At 38.7% G+C, this 20425-nt stretch overlaps 1 protein-coding gene across 6 annotated transcripts in view; it reads left to right on the forward strand.

Moving 5' to 3' along the window:
* The window catches only part of dtna (dystrobrevin, alpha), a 33522-nt gene that overhangs the window by 1028 nt on the left and 12069 nt on the right, over positions 1-20425 (forward strand). For 2 of the 6 annotated variants that reach the window (XM_042497279.2, XM_088085599.1), the window contains exons 1-12: positions 4093-4251; positions 6955-7022; positions 7966-8046; positions 8121-8334; positions 9910-9995; positions 10492-10646; positions 10738-10843; positions 12572-12738; positions 12927-13051; positions 16294-16377; positions 16648-16716; positions 19049-19144. In XM_042497279.2, the coding sequence (XP_042353213.2) occupies positions 4235-4251; positions 6955-7022; positions 7966-8046; positions 8121-8334; positions 9910-9995; positions 10492-10646; positions 10738-10843; positions 12572-12738; positions 12927-13051; positions 16294-16377; positions 16648-16716; positions 19049-19144 (1268 nt within the window). In that variant the 5' untranslated portion in view covers positions 4093-4234. Of the gene's footprint in view, positions 1-1148; positions 1430-4092; positions 4252-6954; positions 7023-7965; positions 8047-8120; positions 8335-9909; positions 9996-10491; positions 10647-10737; positions 10844-12571; positions 12739-12926; positions 13052-16293; positions 16378-16647; positions 16717-19048; positions 19145-20425 lie in introns of those variants that run through there. The other 4 variants (XM_042497286.2, XM_042497288.2, XM_088085598.1 and 1 more) reach the window with 3 other exon arrangements.

Here is a 20425-nt window from a genome sequence, read left to right on the forward strand (position 1 = left end):
ACGGACCAACAGGAAGGATCAAAATATAAAATTAAAAAATAGCTAACAGTTTGTAGAAAATATACTAAAACTAGCTCATAGTAGGGTTCAAAATACAAAAACCAGCCAACAGTAAGGTGCAACATTATAACAAAAAAAAACAAACAGTTACAAACCAATGTATACGATTTTTACAATGACACAAACAGGTCACTAGTGTATATATACATAAGAATGGTTGCTTATGAATGTTTGTAAAGTGAGGTTTGAGAGTGCCAACATGCCACAGTGTCTTTACCTATATAAGTATGATTATCCCGATTGGCTAAAACCCAAAGTTAAAAACTATGTGATGTATTATTTGTATTTGCTTGGACAATTTTGTCTTTCAAGTGAGACCTAGATTAAGGCAGTCATAGACATTGTGATACAACTGCACTACTACTACAACTTAATGCCATTTGAATGTTTCTTGATAAAGGTTTGGACAGATGAAAGACTACAGATCATATGCAAAATCAAATAAAAACTATATCATCCTTAAAAATTTAAATTGGTTGCAAAATTATTTTTATTTTATTACTGCTAGTAGCCTAAAGTGTTCACAACATAAAGAATAGCCAGGCCTATTGAGATTTGTGATTTACTATCCAAATTGCGTAACAACAGGAGGAAATGGCAAAAAATGAGCAAGTCTATATCTATCATCAGGAAAGATAGATTTTCTGTAATTGTAATTATTTGGATGAATAATGTCTTCATGTAAAGATTTTTTAAATGTATTATTATTGTATCGTGTTCATCCATATAATTGTCTTTGAACCAAAATAGTTGCTTATATCTATCGTTTTTATTACTTCTCCATTCCTCAGTCCATGTAATGTTTCCATTTTTTGCACGTGTAAATATAGAAATTTCAATATAAAATAAAGAGGTTAAAAATACACTTTTTTCCCAGTGGATACCATTATCATCTTAAAAAATTAAAAGGTTTACTAAAAAATACACTATATCGATGACGTCATCGTACCAAAGCTAAAACACAAGAAAGCTTCAACCACGGAATTAATATCTTTGCATGATAATCTCTATGAAAATATATAGATCAGGTAAACCTTTCTATTTTCTCTTCTCCCCCTCTTTTTGTATCAAACTTTAACATTTTGCAGCCAGAGCACTGACGCAAGTGAAGAGATTCCGCATTACGTCATCGCGAAGGCCACACACTGGAGGCTGCCTCTGTTCTCCTCAGCCAGCAGGCTACGCTACCCGAAAATTTCCACAACACAAGCTTTTGCAGGAGAGCGGCACAAGATCGGCCGCTTCGTGCAGTGATGCAGCACCCTACTACACCAAAGAAACCCTGATCGCACCGCGGGACACGACCGGCTGTCGGATTCCTGGGTGGAAAAACAGTGATGTTGCATGACATGCCTCGAAACAAATTGTGGTAAGTGTTGTGCAAAGTGCGCTGCTGCAGCTGCTGGAGGCTGGCAAAGCAGCAGAGGAGCGACCTTAACCTACTTTGTCACTTTGGGTGAAATGAGTTTCTCCGATTCGAAGTTTCAGCGATAAAAACGGGGATGTGCGTGGATAAAAATATTAGAGAGGGACTGGTGTATGCAGGAGGATATTTATGAAACAATAAGATCTTTGTGTCGCGTACACACAGGTGTCTCTGGCGTGACAGGTGATGTGTGAGCTCAGTATGTAACATCAGGTGCCTGTTGCCTTTCTGCCCTTTTTACCTTTTGGTCAGTGGTGGCATTTAGATGTTTTTCTTAATGTCTAGATGGTACCATTTCTATGCCAAAGAGTGCATCCCTTTTTAAGGCTGTTGTTGAAATGCTAATGTACCCCTGTGTTGTCTGTCACATCACATTCACACAGGCAAACATACTGTATTTCCGTTTATTCCTTCTAATTTTAATACTTCACAGAATTCTCCCTTTTTAGTTTGTACAAAAAACAAAAACAAAGAACAATTAAAGCACCAGGACTCCGTAAATTGTAGCTGCACTCTCCCAAAGTTTTGGCCTTTTTGCTGCTGAAACCATGGTGATCATCAGCAGGCGACAGAGCGCACAGGGCCCTCCAGCAGACATCCCTAGCTGGTACCAGACAGGAAGAGAGAGAACTGCTTCACTACCTACACACAGCATTTACTACAACACTAGCACTGTGCTGTGCTGAGTTCCAACTGATTAACCTTAAGTCAATGGCACAGCTTTTTTATTCCTGTCTGGGGATGAGATCCGGATGCCAGTGTAGTTTATAGTGTAGTGATGTAAAAATAACTCTGGCAAATCAGTGGTAACAGCTGCAATGTACTGTACCGAACCGGCCAAACACAGATTGCTCTGTAACTCAAGTAAGTGCTTGGAAATGTTGCATGACAATCTGTTCCAGCATCGAGGAGGATATAAATTAACAGCGCTGTCTGCTATGTTTTATTGAGCTGCTACAGAAATAGACTCATAATGTAAACAACCTACTAATAAGGCATTTTTGCAGTTTCATCCAACAGATGTCTTTGCAGTTTTAAAGGCATAGTTCAGATTCTTTGAAGCGGGGTTGTATGGGGTACTTAAACCCAGTCAGTGTTTTATGTATATTAGATTTTACTCAGCATGCCCCCAGTTTGGAGAATCAGGTAGGAGTGCGACACGGAAGCTAAGCAGTGTACTGCTGTGGAGGGGGATCAGCAACAAAACATGTTTTTGCCACCCAAAAAAGTCACACCTAAAAGAATTAATATCAGTTTAAGTTCATATTATATTCAGAGTATTTTCAGTGTTTTCACAGTTTCCCATCTATGCTCTCATCAAAGCCACCAGACTCAATTGGCGAAAGCAGTAGTTTTAACTCGCTGAACCCAGGAGCTGCTGGTCTACCACAGCTTTGATCAGTTAGTTAGTTTGCGTTATTGCTTGTCTTTATTGAATATGAACTAACCATTTTAAACACCAAAGTCACACAGTAACACAAACAAAATAACTGTTTGAGGCAGCAGTAGACCAGCAGCTCCTGTGTTCGGCAATGTTAAATCACTGTTTTTGTCAATGGAGTCTGGCATTGAAGAAAGTGATACAAGGACTTCATTTTCCAGTTGGAAGTCACTAACATAACAAGATAAAACAGTGAAAATACTCTCAATATAGTGCACACTTCATCATTTGAAATCTGAGCTAATTGGCTTGATATCTTTCAAAAACATGAGGAGAAGGCAACAAGTAAATGGCCCAAAAATTAGCAAGAAAATAGAGAAAATAACAAGAAACTGCCTTAAAAATAATCTGAAAAAAGCAACATAAAAAAACAAAAACAAATTAAAAAGACCACAAAAAGTTTTGAAATAAAAAAATGTATCCATGTCTTCTGTAAAACTGATTATTATTTTCTAAAAATGAATTTTCATGTATTTTTTGTGTCACCTTTTACTTTTTTCTTGCAATTTGCTGGACATTTCTTTCCAAGTTGCTCATCGCCTTTTTTCCCATGTTTTCATAGAAAATCAAACCAATTTGCTCAGGTTTCAAAGGGTTAAAGAACTTGTCAGAAATGTCTGAACGCAACACAAGAATAGTGATGTTGATTTCATTTTCAAAAGGTCAAACTGATTTTTTTACGTGGAACTTTTTTTAGGTGGCTGAAACATGTTTCGTGCTGACGCGTCCACAGCAGTAATCGCTTAAGTTTTGTGTCAGACTCCAGCCTGCTTCTTCAAACTGAGGGCGCAGTGACTGACATCTACTGTATGTATTATACTGTCTATGGATAAGTACCCCATACTCCATACAAAAAAAAACTTAACTATCCCTTTAAAAGACAAAATGAGTCATTGCTGTGAGACCCTTGGTGCGGTTTTGGCAGCTCCCTTGCAATGTTAATGGTATACGATGATTTGTTCTTTTAAGGGAAGTTATTCTCTAATGCTGCCAGTGTGACAGTGCCACAGAGAAAGAGTAATGTTTGCTGGGCGCATGCCAGGAATGAGGTTTGGGGTCTGCAACTAGAGAGCCAGTAAAGCTGTTCAAGAATGTGGAGCCTTCGCATTTGTAGTTAAAGATAGAGGCAGCACAGGCTGTATCCTCGCTGACAGTTTCTAATTTCAGATATCGTCAGTCAGCTCGTCCATTTGGGCTGCTTTTGTCGTAACGTTTCCTTGTTAGAAAGGTTGTGTACAACTGTCTCTAGAAGGAGGACTTGGCTTTTGTAATAACTCAGCTGAGGGCAAAGGGAATGGAATACGACCATGGTATTTTATGAAAGGTATGTTGATCATCTTGCTCCCCTACACTTGGTATTGGCTGTGCTGGTTTAATATCTGCTCTTGCAATAGATTGTATCAATCTCAGTTATTTCAGAAAACAGACCACAGAAGGTCACATATCTGTCACTCAAGATTTGTTTGCTTGCAATGCAGAAAGGATGTCAATATTAATCTATAAGTAGTGTATGTTTTTACTGAGTAAGTGATGAATGGGCTTGCATATCTGTTACTTTCAAGATGACATTGGACTACATGCTGCTGGCAGTGGCCTGACATTGCTGTGTTTAACATCTGTTTACTGTTGCCGTTAAACTGATGAAACACTCATTTATTATTTGTATTATTAGAGTTGTCATTTGCAGCATCTCTTTATAAAAGGCAGATGATTTTAATTCTAATGTGCATGTTTTGCTCTGTCTCATTGATATAAATATGCAGTTTATAATAAGTCATTACCATTTGTTTTTTGCATTGTTATGCTGTGAGGTGATTTCCTGAAATACTGCAATTGATTCTGTAATCCCAGGTCTATTTATTATTTTAAACGATCTCAAAGATTTCAAGAGCTCCCGTACTGACTGGAGTCAGAGGGAAAAAGTACTCTTGCTTTAGGTGAATTCTCATTTCCACACCATGGGTCTGTGTAGCATAATATTTGGGTTTGCCAATTAATGTCAGAGTAATTTGAAATGCCATGCCTGAATGATTTGTCTTGAAAAAAAAGTGTTTTCGAGCCACTAGCCCAAGAAGTGCCAGTGTGCTCTCGGCTATCATCCCACTGAGCGTTATCTCATGAAAGATATTTACTTGTGAAAAAACTTTTTTTGTCCGCAAACTTTGCTTGTCTGCAGTGGGAGGTGTATTGTGTATGTGTGTGTGCCTGTGTGTGTGTGTGTTGGAGTTGGGGGGGGGTGATTAGTACTATGTTTTTACGAATGGAGCGGCTGGGATCTTTGCTGCCATGGCAACAAACCACATGACTAGGTGTATTAGATTGCCTCGGACAGTGTGCAGCGAGGCATGGTGTGAGCATTCTCTCTGCTGCTCTGCCCCTTTGAAAGTCTTGTACTTGTCTTACTTAAGTTTTTCTGTGCCCCCCCACCCACATACACACACACACACACACACACACACACACACACACACACATGTCTGGTAAGCACTGTAGTGTGCTACATTCAATTTGCAACTGTACTTTAACTTTAACTAAAAAAAAGTGAGGTCAGTGTGTATTTACCAGGGCCGGATTAAGCTGCTATGGGGCTCCAGGGGCCAAATGAATTGTGGGCCCCTGTCGTCTGCCCCCCTTTAATATTTAAATATCTGTTTTTGGTCATTTAATTAAGCATTATAATGCACAATTCAGGCTCATTTATTCTGCCTTTACATATGAAAGTACATACATCTCTTTCGAACCTGGTAAATTTCACTGCCCTCATATTTCCATGCGTCTTTTGTGATGGCACAGATACAGCGAATAGATGGTGCTAGGGCAGAATCAAAAGGTTCAGACAACAACAAACAAGGTGGCAGGGGTTGTAAAAATGTACCTTTAAATGGAGGCAGTGTTGTAGACAGCAGTGTTTTTATGGTCGTATATCACTTCAGTTATGCTATACTGCCCCCATGACCTCTAGTGGCCCTGCTCCATTTCATCAGTATCTATAAACTTTCAGGAAACCTGCACAAATACAGACAAAATGAGAGCAAACTAAGGACAGAAGAAAAAAGATGAAAAGAAAAGATGCCAAAATACACTGAAAGTGTATTTATACTGAAGTGGGGCTTTAATATTTAAAGCTAGATTTGAACAGGGATGCATCTGTGAGATAAGGTCATTATGCATGTGTTGCCTGAAGGCCCTTGTCATTTCAGTTCATAATTAGCTTTAGAAGTACCAAAAAAAATGTGCAATTTATCAAATAAGCACAAACCAGTTTGCCAGTTTGTCAAAACCCCTTACCCAAACAGTGATTGTCCAATCATATGTTGATTGGCAGCATTTGAAATTAAGGCCATCCTGTTGAAAAAAAATAGCACCTGAGACAAAAAGATATGTATGAGAGAATTCTGTGACAGTTGAGAAATGCAAATGAACTTATAACATTATATATATATATATATATATATATATATATATATATATATATATATATATATATATATATATATATATATATATATATATATATATATATATATATATATATATGTATGTGTATATATATATATATATATATATATATATATAAATATACACACACAACTGTTTTTCCTAAAAGGGGCGCAGCCTCTGCAGTTTTCCCTTGATGTTGCCATGCCTGCTGGTCTATCTAATTAAAGGGGTGGGGATGTATATATCTGTTTATAAGTATTCCTATAGGATTGTTTAAGTATATAAACAGTAATTATTTATATTTAAAGTGAAATGACACAACACACCTGTGAGTTGTCAAATGTGCATAATGTTGATACAGTTTGTCGACTATGTTAACTAAGGGCTGAATGTTTTAAAGGTTTATTAGAGTAGTTTAACGAATGCTTTGCAATGTTTCTGAAAATACAGTTCAATAAAGTAGACAATGCTTAAAGTATTAAGATAAAAATAATAGGAAAAGCATATCTGGTCATGGATAAATGCCTTCATTTGAGCAGGTTCTGTGTAGACAGGCTCTGACTTTACTTTCTCTCCTCTTGATCAGAATGATTGAAGACTTCAGGCGGAGCGGTGACAACATGGCAGATAGAAGGCAACTGTTTGTCGAGATGAGTAAGTGTTCAGGGCCACAGCTCTGCGTGATCTATGCTGGACTGTTTTACTGACTGACCATAAAAATTCTTCTCTGTTACTTTCTTGTAAAGCAAATATCATGAAGATCAAGTATCTCCACTGGTGTCATCCTGATTGATTTTTAACACTGACGGACACACATCCAGTATGACCTCATGCTCTCTCACTATTTACACAGTGTGGAGGCACCCTCCTCTGGAGATCCAAAGTGTTCAATATGATACAATAAATAAGAATGATGATAAAAACGATTGTAATAAATGCAAACAAAATGAGACTGTCCTCTCCCTAAAACTGACGCAGCAAGCAGCTGATGTTGATCCATATTTACGTTTATTGTCAGGCGGCATCTTCTAGTGGCTGTAGCAATTATAATAAGAGCAAAAGAGGAAGTCAGGTGACACAGAATAAAACGTGGTTAAGTCCGCATAAGGTGGACGTCTGGTTTGATGGATGGGACAAACAAACACAGGACTATCCCCCAGGAGACTGCTGTTTGTGTCTCATGTGAAACAAAAAGTTGACATTGAGTTATTTACGTACGTCACATACCTAACTAACGTCATGTATATAATAAATGTACTCTAAAAACCAAACCATGATCTTTTCCTAAACCCAGGCAAGTTATCTTGATGCCTAAACCCTGTTTGCAACCATTTCATTGTGTGCCAACCACATGTCTGAAAACTAAAACTGTTAATGGTCATATATGTCACTTTTGTGTGGCTCTCCTGCCACTATAGGCAGCTAATAGGCAAAAAAACACTTGTGTGGGTCGTATTGTAGTTATATAACAATGGTTGTGTGGTTTTGGGGACTTGGTATTGAACAATTTTGGCCTCCATACACTCTCCCTCAAAGCTACACAATAACAGGCACTGACATTTCTGATGTCATTTAATGATGAGTAATTCTTCCTTAGGGGCTCAAGATCTGGACTCCATACGATTATCGACATACAGAACAGCCTGCAAACTCAGATTTGTCCAGAAGAAATGCAATTGTGAGTATGATGCAGTGGACATTTAACCACATCCCCATGTTCATGGTCCTTATTTTCAGTTTTTCTGTTTCCAGTGCATTTGGTCGACATTTGGAACGTCATCGAGGCTTTCCGAGAGAACGGCATCAACACCATGGACCTCAACGCTGAGCTTTCTGTAGCTCGTCTAGAAGTGGTACTGTCCACCATTTTTTACCAGCTGAACAAGCGCATGCCCACCACACACCAGATAAACGTGGAACAGTCCATCAGCCTACTGCTCAACTTCCTGCTGGCGTCCTATGACCCGTGAGTAACACATCACGTGACATGTTGGCGGCTGGCTGTGTATTCTTGTCTGAGGTTTTGACGTGGTCTAATGTAGTGTGAAATTTGACTCTTACGTGTCTGCCAGAGTGGAGTGGAAATACACAAGACTGTTTGGTCTCATAATGTCACAACACACTTGTTTACAGTAGAGTGTATATTTAAAGAGATTGTAAAAGTCAAGCTAGGCTTCTCTTTAAGAAGATGCTCACTGTGATTCAAGTTTGTCTTTGAATCTGTTGTAAATCTGTAGTTCTTTTTACATATTTGCTGAAAGTGTCTCTATATTCACACAGGACTAAATGAGACAGATAATCTGTAATAAAAATCATACTCCTTTGCCTACTCCACTGCTGTGTAGAATTTCTTGTGGCCTCACTGCATATAAACAACCAGGAGGAGTCTCTAAAGTATCTGTCAGTCACAGCTCGTGAACTGCTGTCAAACTGTCAAACTAGGCAGTACTGATCAAAGATGAATCAAGATTCTGGTACTGCATTGCCTAATTTTCTCCACAAATGTTTTAAGAAACATATTTAAGTGTACTCTTTGGCTGTAAAATGAGAACGTACAGTATGTGACCGGTTGCCATGTTGGAAACAGGTGAGCCGAAACAACAGCCCATAATTCCGAAGTAGGAGTTTGATGGTAGTAGTAAATAGTTTGATAGTTCGAGAAATGTCCCATAGGACTGAAAGTTTATTTGAATGACACCCAGTTATTCAGAAAAAACAAATGTGCTTCGCTCAGAAGGGTCATTTCTCTGAAAATATGCTACACTCTAATAAACACAGGCACACGGCTAATCATTCATAAGACCTTCCTAAAATGGCAAAGGCATGACCCGACCTACTCTGCTTCTGATTGGCCTACCCTGATATCCTTGTGTTTCCCACAGAATAATAAAAAACTTTGTCCTATTTTCTAAATTTGGACATTTTTGCATGTCTGTGAACACAGCGCAGGCGCAACACGTCATGGGTTCTTTTTGAGGAGTTTGAGTCACAGGGAAAGATAATTAATCTGTCAAAGGCAAAGCTGATCAGATTGATAAATGAGAAGAGCAGCTGCTGAAGAGGCAAATGGATGCAAACATTTAGATTTAGAGGAATGAACAGTTAAGTTTCACTTTCACTGCGGCTGCTGCTCCGTCTGTGCCCAGTCGAGCTCCAAAAATATCAAATCAAACTTAGCTGTAGATGTTTTAATAGTGGTGGGCTGCCACGAATGTGATTAACATAATTGTCTGCTGTGTTAGAGACTCCTCAGCTCTGATTGGTCCTTTTCTTTCAGATTCTCGCAAACGCCATTAGAGGCAGTAGAAAGAGAAGGAAGCACATTGTTTTTTTTTACTAAATTATCCATTTTATGTACTTCTTTCAGAACACAGTGACAGATTCAGCAAATATGACAAAAAGTTATTTTTATAAAATTTACCAACCATAGCTTTAGACATTATGCATTTTAGAAAAACTGTTGAGTTCATAGGATTCAAGGCAGTGACAATTTCTTGTAGAATAACTTATTACCATGAATTTTGTAATTGTTCCTTTTTAGGGAGGGCCATGGCAAGATATCTGTCTTTGTTGTGAAGATGGCCCTTGCAACCATCTGTGGAGGGAAAATCCTGGATAAATTAAGATGTGAGAAACACAACAAATATTTTTTTTTACTTTTTAATTGTGAAAAATGAAATTAAAATAACTTATTTTACCTGTAATAAATCAGCTAATTTTCCTCATACAGCCTCTAGTCTGAGTAATGTACTGCTTTGGAATTTCTAATACAAATTTATTAGTGTATTTTTTTTATCTCTGTCTGCTTAGCCTATTGTTCCTAAAGGAAGAAGCAGTACTGGCCGAGCTCTTCATGGCTGGAAGAAGTCATTATTCATTATCTGAAAGATAGGCTTTATTACGTAATCTTCAAAATCCGTGGGAGCAGTCACAATCGCTCATGAAGGGAAAAAAAAGGAGGGCTATGTTGCTGTTGTATTATGACAATTGATTTGAGTAACTGCTTTACTTTGTACAAATAAGTGGGATAATTGTATTGTGTAATGCTGTAATTAGCCGACTGTGGTGGCAGCTGACAATTAGTTTGATTCATTTGTGTAATGTCTCCCTGCGTTGTTCCCAGATATTTTTTCACAGTTATCAGATTCTGCTGGAATAATGGTGCATTCGCAGTTTGACCAGTTTCTGAGGGAGGTTCTTAAATTACCCATGGCTGTTTTTGAGGGACCTTCTTTTGGTTACACTGAACAAGCTGCGAGAAGTTGCTTCACACAGCAGGTGAGGCTTCATTAACCACAGAGTGTGATTGTTCTGGCATTGATGTTCCTGTTGAATCATCTCACTTTTCCTCTGCACCCCACGTCAACAGAAAAAGGTCTCCCTCAATACATTCCTGGATACGTTGATGTCAGACCCGCCCCCTCAGTGTCTGGTGTGGTTACCGCTCATGCATCGGCTCGCCAACGTGGAGAATGGTAAGAATATTTATAAACGTGCGGAAGCTAGCAGGACTGGGAGGATTTAAAGTTCAGCTTTGCATCATAATCTTGAGTCACTGCACACACAGTTGAGTAGACATACACCTCTAGTGATGATGACCCATAGGGACCTTACACTCTGTGCATGAGTGTGTGTGTGTGTGTGTGTGTGTGTGTGTGTGTGTGTGTGTGTGTGTGTGTGTGTGTGTGTGTGTGAGATGAAGTCATTGTCACAAGCCGCCTCCATGTCAGCAAGAGAAACACAGTCACATGCTTACACATATACAGCACACTGGTGTTGTACTGATTTTTGCTGTTGAAGTATTTCATTGTTGGAAAACTTGGCTTTTCATAAAAACTAGGCTGTCTGTGCAGTAGTAAGATGCAAATTGGTGCTATATGACTGTAAAAAGGAAAAGGATGCTTTTGCTCAAGAGGCAGAAAACCTACAACTATCAGAATGCTCTACAGAGCACCAGACCAATAAATGCTCCCGCTGATGGGTGACATAATTTGAACTTGTACATGTGAAACAATGGCAGCCGGCCAGCAAGAAACAATCTCGTATTACATTTAAACGGTAAGCTAAAACATGTTTCTGAAAACATTTGAGGTAAGAAATATACAGTGCGTTTACACAATCTTGGTTTATATTTGATTCAGTGTTGCTTAGGTTTTATTGTTTGATCACAGCTTTGTTTTCATTGTACAGGAAGCAGTATGGCGCCCACTTTCTTTTCACAAACTCTCGCTATTACAGCCTAAAGAGGGCCGTAAAATATGTTTCCTAAACCATTATAAGCAAGATATGGGCAGTGTGGTAACATTTGTCTTGTAATCTTTGTTTATATTTAAATAACACTGCCTAGTTTTACAGTTTGATTGGATTTCAGTTTGAGAGAGAGAGCAAGAAAGAAGAAGGTCAATCTCTAGATGCACCTCTATACTCCTTCTGTCCACGGTGGCAGAGAAGCCACTCAGCCTTGCAGCAAAGTTTTCCTAGATGCTGCAGTATTGCAGTGAAAAAATCTTCTGTGGTCCAAAAAGTATTTTCCCCACAGACCACCATTCTAAAAGACACGTCTGTAAAGCTGTTGACAGGACATCTTGAATTCCAAGCAAGGTCAATTATGACTCTTTTAATGAATTTTTGAGCTATTTTGGTAGATAGATAGACTATATGGTAGGGTTTGGAGTCAGGGTTAGGGTTAGGAATTCATCGTTCTAAATGTAGAAGTCATAGTACAGCATTTTGAAGAAGTTTTTGGTGTAGAATGTTTAAAAGGACAGTCCGAAAAACCAATATTTAAAATGTTGAAAGAAGTCATACTATAGTGTGTTATAAAATGCCATACTATAGTATGCGGAAAAAATGGTCGAAAAATTCCAGATTCCAGATGTTCCAGATGTAAAAAAAAAAATACAAAGGTCATTGTATAGCATTTTGAAGATCATTATAATATAAAATGTGGAAGAATCATTCCAATAAGTCTTATAGTATAGCATTTGGAAGAAGTAGTGTAGAATTTCAAAAGAACAGTCCAAAAAGTCAACATTTAAAATGAAATGATCAAAACAGACTGAAAAGCACATCTGTGCTTAAATTAATGAAAAATGAATCCCCTGCTCTTCGCATTGTGCCAAATATCAGGTTTTACAATCACATCTGTTTGTGCGTATGTGTTTGTCCATCTGTGCATCTGACCCCGCCTCTCCTCCCTGCAGTCTTTCACCCGGTCGAGTGCTCCTACTGCCATACTGAGAGTATGATGGGCTTCCGCTACCGCTGCCAGCAATGTCATAATTACCAGCTCTGTCAGGACTGCTTCTGGAGGGGGCATGCCAGTGGTTCCCATAGCAACCAGCACCAAATGAAGGAGTATACGTCATGGGTAAGAAAAGGAGAAGGGGAGGAGGAGAGGGGCGGGCTCAGGGAGGTGTGTCTGCACTGGACCAGTCATTGTGGCTGTTTTCGCTCTGCTTCACCACAATGTAAGGATGCAGAATGTTCGATGCAGGTGACAGCATCGCTGTAATGATCTCTATGTGAATTTGCACCTCACCTCTGTGTTTCTCCCAGAAATCTCCTGCTAAGAAGTTATCCCATGCCCTCAGTAAGTCATTGAGCTGTGCATCAAGCAGAGAGCCTCTTCACCCCATGTTTCCCGAAATGACAGACAAACCCCTCAACCTAGCTCATATTGTGTGAGTTTATCTTCTTTCTTTCTTTCTGATTTCTTTCTCAGATTTTGAAACGTTTGGTTTCATCCCTCAGTTGATAATTATCTTGTAGCTGCCTGGAAGTCTAAAGTGATTCCAGTCAATCTCTTGGGTCAACTGATCAATGAGGCTTAATTATCGCCTTGGGAATGACTGCGATCTGCAACGCTGCTGCTACCTTTGCCTTGACTGATGTTTTGTGCTGTGTTGTAAATAATGAACAGCTTACACAAGCACAGACTCTAATGCTGTTTATTAAACGCATACATACTAAAGGCTACGTGTGCTGCAACCTTTATCTGTGTTTATTCATTTACCTTTAAATTCAAGGTAAAAATTGAACTTCTTTCCTTTATAATTGCAGGATTTTATAACCTTTAAAGTGACAGTTCACCCCAAAATCAAAACTACATATTTTTTCCTCTTACCTGTAGTGCTGTTTATCCATCTATAGTTTTGGTGGGAGTTGCCAAATGTTGTAGATATCGGCCATAGAGTTGTCTGCTTTCTCTCTATTGTGATGGAACTAGATGGCACTTGGCTTTTGGGTCTCAAAGCGCCCCCCAAAAAATTGAAAAACTCAACAGCAATGTCTCTTTCCAGAAAAGTAAGATAAGATAATTCACAGGCCTTGTTGTCAGCAGTTTCATTTAGAAACTGTCTTCTTTCTAGCGAGCTATACGCCCCAATCGTATCACTGTGCAAAAGGAAGAGTGCATCTACTGCTAGCTCACCTAGCACCACTGAGCTCGCTAATGTTACAGTTTAGTGACAGACAATGGCATTAATTTACATCTTGGGCTATCATGAGCAACAGCTTCACGTTCATGAGTAGATGCACTCTTCCCTCTACGTGGTGATATGATTGGTGGGTGTAGTTTGGTAGAGAGAAAATAGTTTCCACATGAAACTGCTCACAACAAAGTCTGTAGATTATCTTGAGTAGTCGGGACATGATCTCTGGAAAGAGACATGGCTGCTGAGTGTTTTTGGTGCTTTGACCATCACAAGCTGAATGCAGTTTAGTTCAATTTGTTCCAAAGATGGCGGACATTTTTACAGCCGATATCTCCGACACTCTGCAACTCACACAAAAACAATCCGGGTGATTAATAGCACAGCGTAGGTGAGAGAAAATATATGGATTTTTGACTTGGGGGGTGAGCTGCCGCTTTTAAACAGCCAAAACTATTTCGATTATTGGAGCTAGTACTAAATGTGTGTTTTAGACCCCGATCAATGTCGGATTTTTGAAGCCAATACCAATATCAGTATTTGATAATTAAAAAATCTGATTATGATACAAAACAGTTGATTTTTTTTTTTACATAAACAAATAACTAACTTTTTTGAAAAAATTTGTCCAAGATTTAGATTTTCAAGATAAGATTTTTGGTTCTGCAATTTCTTGTTACCTATTGGCTGAAATTTATGCCAATAATAGGGCAATATTATTGTCCTACATAGTTAGTAATTTTCTTTTTTGGTGAATTTATTGAAAAATATTTCTACATTTAGTGTATTCTGTGTGCTGCTGGGCTGATTGTAATGAATTATTTTCATTCTTTTTCTTGTTCTGTACTTTCCTCAGAGATACGTGGTGAGTTTGCTTTGATTCTTTAACACATCCTTAAGTGTGTCTTTGTACATTTTTGTTTCTGTAGATTTTAATTCTTTGTTTCGTGTTAATCACACAGTATTGTCAAGTCCCATCCACCCTAGCATCCTGACAGTCATTATTGTTAATTCCCAGAGGTGCGAACTTGAGTCACACGACTTGGACTTGTGTCAAACTTTATAACTTTCATAAAAGACTTGAAATTCGACTTGGACTTGGACATTACACCAACGACTTGTGACTTCACTTGGACTTAAGCCTTTTGACTTGGAAATGCTTGATAGCCTCCCCCAAAGATTAAAAAGTATATTTTTGGGGTTGCCTTCAGCTCACCTGCTAGAGTGTGCGCCCCTTATGCATCGGCCTTTGCAGAGGCCCGGGTGCAAAATCCAGCCTGTGGCCCTTTGCTGCATGTCATTCCCCCTCTCTCTCCCACATTTCTTATTCTACAGCTGTCCTATCAATAAAGGGGAAGTCCCCAGAAAATAATCTTTAAAAAAAAAAGTATATTATGTAAAAAATTTGCTACAAATTAGTTCATTTCCTGAATCAACTAACATTAACGCTGTTCATTCACAGCAAGTTGACACTTATTCCCCCAGATGATGCACTTGGTTTCAACAATCCAACAGCATCGAGTCAAGTTGTAGGATGGAATTAAATATATATATAATATAAATGGAATTATATTTTGTGAAGAGCACATTATGACTTGACTCAAAACACAAAGTTTAGGACTTTGGACTGGACTTTGGACTCAAGTGCAAAGACTTGAAACTATCTTGTAACCTGCAAAACATTAGCCCTTTTTACTCAGAGATCACATTATAGGAAAGCCTCTCAGTCCTTTCTTTATGCCTCCTCCAAACAAAGGTGACATCATCCCACTTCAGTGTGTGATTTTAGACAGCATGTCTGCATTGTGGAACCAAAAGAGGCACGTTGGGCGCAATGTTTAGCATATATAATGAATTGGCAGCTCTTTCTTAACATTAGCAATGGCCTAACATGGCAATAACAGTCATTTAATGTCTCTGTTATATGGTTGATCTCATCCTCTACTCTTCAATCTCATTCTTTTCCCAATTTGCAGATGGTCACTGTTTTTCTTCTTTGAGTTAACTGCTAACTGCCCGTAGTTGATTTTTTTAATCTCCCGTGGTGGGTCACACACATAACATGTCATCATATCGTCACATCTGTCATGTCCATGATCCCAACCTTGTAGCTGTCTTATTTGCCACTGTTTTGGTGTTTTTACTACCTTCTGTTACATCTTAAAGGTGAGACAAATCTGTCCCCCCCATTTCACAATCGTATACAGAACGGTGAGGCGGCCTAAGGGTTTGATATTTCTGCCTTGAACAGGCAGTTTAAAAGGGGCTAATGGTCTCACCTCTGTTAATTCCCAAACACCTGCTGTGTTTGTTAGTTCACAGATTCATTTCTGAAGTCTTTGCATGTTTTCAGGCCATCTACCAAAATTAAAAAACTCTGAGATTGTAAATTTGCAGGAAATCCACATAGACAAAAGAAAAAGGCTCTGTCTCTTTAACATAACAAACAGCATTGTCAGTTCGGGATTAAAAAACATTTGTTTCCTGTTCAGGCCACCGAGACCAGTGAACATCACCAATGACTACTCCCTCTCCCACTCCATGCCGACATCAGGGAACCCTTACTCCACCAAAAAGTGAGTACCGCCGTTACAATGGATGTCCTGGATTTTACAGCAAATCCTTTTGGTTTGCCAAGCTCCCTTAAGGCCCCATCCCCTGTAGACTCTGTGACCCACACTGTCTTTATTTTCCTGCCTTTATTTTCCAAAGTGTGTGAGTGAGTGTGTGTGAGTGTGTGTGTGTGTATGCGTGTGTGTGTGTGTGTGTGTGTGTGTGTGTATGTGTGTGTCTTCTTTTCCTTCCTTGTGGTTCCTTGTGCTGAATGTCAATGGCTTGCCTTACAGCAAGAGTAATGATTTTGAGCAAAGAAAGCCCTTGACTGAGGCTGCTCCACATCTGTTGAAAGGCAGAGGGTAAGTGACACAGGTGTGCACATGAGAATGCCCTTTGTAGCTGAAATGCATGTGTGAACTAATACAGATAATAATCATAGGGCATAAACTAGAGTGCTTATCATCCTCAGGAACCAGTTTTCTTACAGCAGAGTTTACATTGTTGTACTCGAGGGGCTTTGTAAACGCTAGATGAAGCATGCATCATAAAGATCACCGGCAATTAGTTTGGTGCGTTTCTTACAATTTTTCCATTCACACAGAAATGGAAAATGCTAACTGCCAGTTTTGAATGTAAACTGCTCTGAATGTTATCCTCAATCTCCTCTGTGCTGAAGCTGCAGCAGTTAAACAGTTTAAATTCCCAGGCAAATTGTTTATGATGCGTGTGAACAAGTATACCTGTTTATATAAAATGGGATTAACTTGTTGTCTTCAGTTGCTATTCATGTTATATTTTGGAAGATTTTTTCTAGCAAAATGCCTTCAAGCTCCTCTGCACCTGCACTTGATGAAGAAAGTGTTTCTTTATGGAACACTGCACCCTTTCATAACTCGGGCTTACTTTAGGTCATGCTTGATGTGCATGTCAGAGCATCTGACATTGCAGTTACTGTTTGCATAAGCACCATATAATACAGGACTTTTTCAGCTCATGTGCCCTTTGGTGGTTTACTGTCCAGCTTTTGACTGGCAATATCTGATTGAATACCCTAACTTTATGACAAGAGTTCTGACTTTACATAGCTGGAAGACTGTGAGAATTTGAAAAAGCAGTGGTCAAAATCTTAGTAGACTGATGCCAAGATATCCTGAATAGTACTCTTGGTCACGCTCTCAAACCTTGGACCCTACACTTCCCATAATGCAACACAATAGGCTTACCAACTTATAAAAGGTTCATTCCAGCAGTTTCTAATGCAAGCTTTCTGCTAAAGCTGGACTGTAAAATTTTTGTATATCGACAATGGATTAAATGATGCGTTATGTCAAAAGAGTCACTCATAGTGGTTTGTAGTCACCGTTATGAGGTAGCTATGCAGCAGCTGCTAGAATATCTTTCAGTTTAATTTGCAGCTTTGCTGAAGTAGCTTAAATGTATACTTAACCAACAAAATGATCATTTATATATCATTTATTCACCCCGTGTTAAATTGAATTTGTGAAGACAGTTAAACTTTTCTTGCATGTCTCCATGGTAAACAAAGATTCCAGGAACTGAGAAAAATCATGATGATTTGGAGTAAAAGGTGTACAACAAAACTATGTCAAAACATCAATTTAATCACATAGACTTATGCAGTTTCATCCAAGTCACATTTATCCAGTTGTATGCTTAGTACTTTCCAAACAGACAGCCCTTTTTGATTGGGAAGTACTGAACTAATACTGAAAATTATCTATACTCTCTCTCCAAAGCCATACCCCATTGACAAAAACACTCATTTAAACTCGCTGAACACTTGAGCTGCAGGTCTACTACTACATCAATTGGTAGTTTGATTGTGTTATTTTCTAACTTTAATAATTCTGAACATACCCTTTAAATTCATGAAGAATGCATTTTTGTATTCGCTGTTTCCCGTGGAGGCATGCAAGAAAAACAAAAAATTCTCCACAAATGCAATGTGACAGAGGTGAAATGAAAATTATAGTTTTGTGGGTGAAGAACACTTTTAATGGTTTGTTGGATTGCTAATATTTTAGGGTAGGTGGTTACAATTTGAAATACTTTATAGCTTAGATTTAAGAAGCAAATAAATAAAACAAGTTAAACAAGATAATATGCACTATTTTTCAGTATTTTAAATTTTCCACTGGATGGATAGATGTGTTTATTTATTGCTTTGAGACATTTTATAGTCAAAGCTTTTTCTGCCTTGACCCTCCATAATGACTTTAGTAATGGCTTCTATAGGAGTTTGTGATGCAGGTGGAAAGCCTCTATAAATATAGGAGCTGCATCAAAAAGACTGCATGCTTGACATATCTTGGCTGGCAGAGTGTTTGACTTAAAAATAATGACTTTCAGTAGTTTTAATAACAGAGCACTGAGTGATTGATGCTTGTAGAATGTAAACATGTAGCTTGTAGAGTTCTTTTTTTTTGTTGGGCATGTCCTTAATCGTGCTCCTAGCCTTCATCTCTGGAGTCTCTCCCAAACATAATATGGCCTTGTTTCTCTCTAGTCACCCATGAAAGGCTGCTTTTCAGCCACTCTCCTCCTCCTCTCTTTTGTTGGGTTTTCTCCTTTTCTCTCTCTCTGCTGCCTCTCCCCTCTCGTCCCTTGGCCCTCTATTGTCACCTGTGTAATGTCATGTTTTATGTTTTGTGAAACCCTGCACTGTTCCAGGTTAAACTACAACCTCGATGTTGCTGATAGACTTGCAGACGAACATGCTCTGATTGCCCTCTATGTGAATCTCCTCCAAAACAACCCCAAAACATGGTTAGTTTGGTGTGCCGCTGTGTTTGCCAAACACCAGTGGGAACCATGTGCTCTGCTGAACTTCCCCTTCGCAATCCTTCCCCTACCGTTACCTTATTCTGAGTGTGTCACAGCCCTAACACTGCATGCTATCAGCTTTACAGACTAGTCACCTCAACCTCTGACACTTGTGTCCACTCATTATTGTTCAGAACTATTAAGTGTTTGACTTATTTGTTTCCAATTCATTTCGACCAAATGATCCATATATATTTGATTTAATTTCAGGGTGAAACATTTTAGTCCTAAAGACTTTAAAGACTTTTACACAACTACATAATATTAAAGGGACAGTTCACCTTAATATCAAAGATATATATTTTCCTCTTACCTGTAATGCTATTTATCAGTCTAGAATATTTTGGTGTGAGTTGCTGCATGTTGGAGATATTGACGCAGAGATGTCTGCCTTCTCTTGAATATAAAGGACCTAGATGGCACTCAAGATAATCCACAGACCTTGTTATGGGCAGTTTCAAGTAGGAACTATTTTCTGTCATCCGAACTACACCCACCAACTGTATCACCATGCAGAGGGAGGTGTGCATCTACTCAGATCTAAACATTAATGGCGTCCGCAGCTGAGCTGTAACATTAGCTTTCTCTGAAGTGTTAGGTGAGCTAGCAGTAGCTCACAACAAGGTAATGAATTCTGTAAAGAGACATTGCTGTTGAGTTTTTCAAATATGTATATTTTTTGGGCGCTTTGAGCACCACAAGCCGAGTGCCATCAGTGCCATCAGACATCTCAATGGCCGATATAGCCAACACTCAGTAACTCACACTAAAACAATCAGATTGATAAAAAGCACTACAGGTTAGAGGAAAACTATGTATTTTAGATTTTGGGATGAACTGTCCCCTTAAATTGATCACTTATAAATCATAAAATCTAAGTATTGTTGTCTCTGACTGAAATTTCGAAAAGAAAAAAGGCCAAAATGTTCTCATATTGTCACGGTAAAGTTGTATGACTCCATTGTTTACTGCAGATTAGTTAGTTAATTGGTACCAAATACTTTAAACACTTTTAGCTGCTGTTTTTGTCGGATTTGACTGCCTACTGAGATGGTAATCTCTAAATAGAGTTAGGTTCAGTAAATCTTGTGGCAATTGTTGTAAACAAAGACAGACTGGTGAGTGAGCTGACTGGTTTTTATTTCAATGCTGGGAATATGACATATTCTCTCCTTTTTCAAGCATTGATGCTTTTTTCCTCACAAGCAACATGAAAACAGGGAT

The sequence above is a fragment of the Plectropomus leopardus genome, chromosome 12 (assembly GCF_026936395.1).
Source record: "Plectropomus leopardus strain MGB_pleo_1.0 chromosome 12, ASM2693639v1, whole genome shotgun sequence".
NCBI lineage: Eukaryota > Metazoa > Chordata > Actinopteri > Perciformes > Serranidae > Plectropomus > Plectropomus leopardus.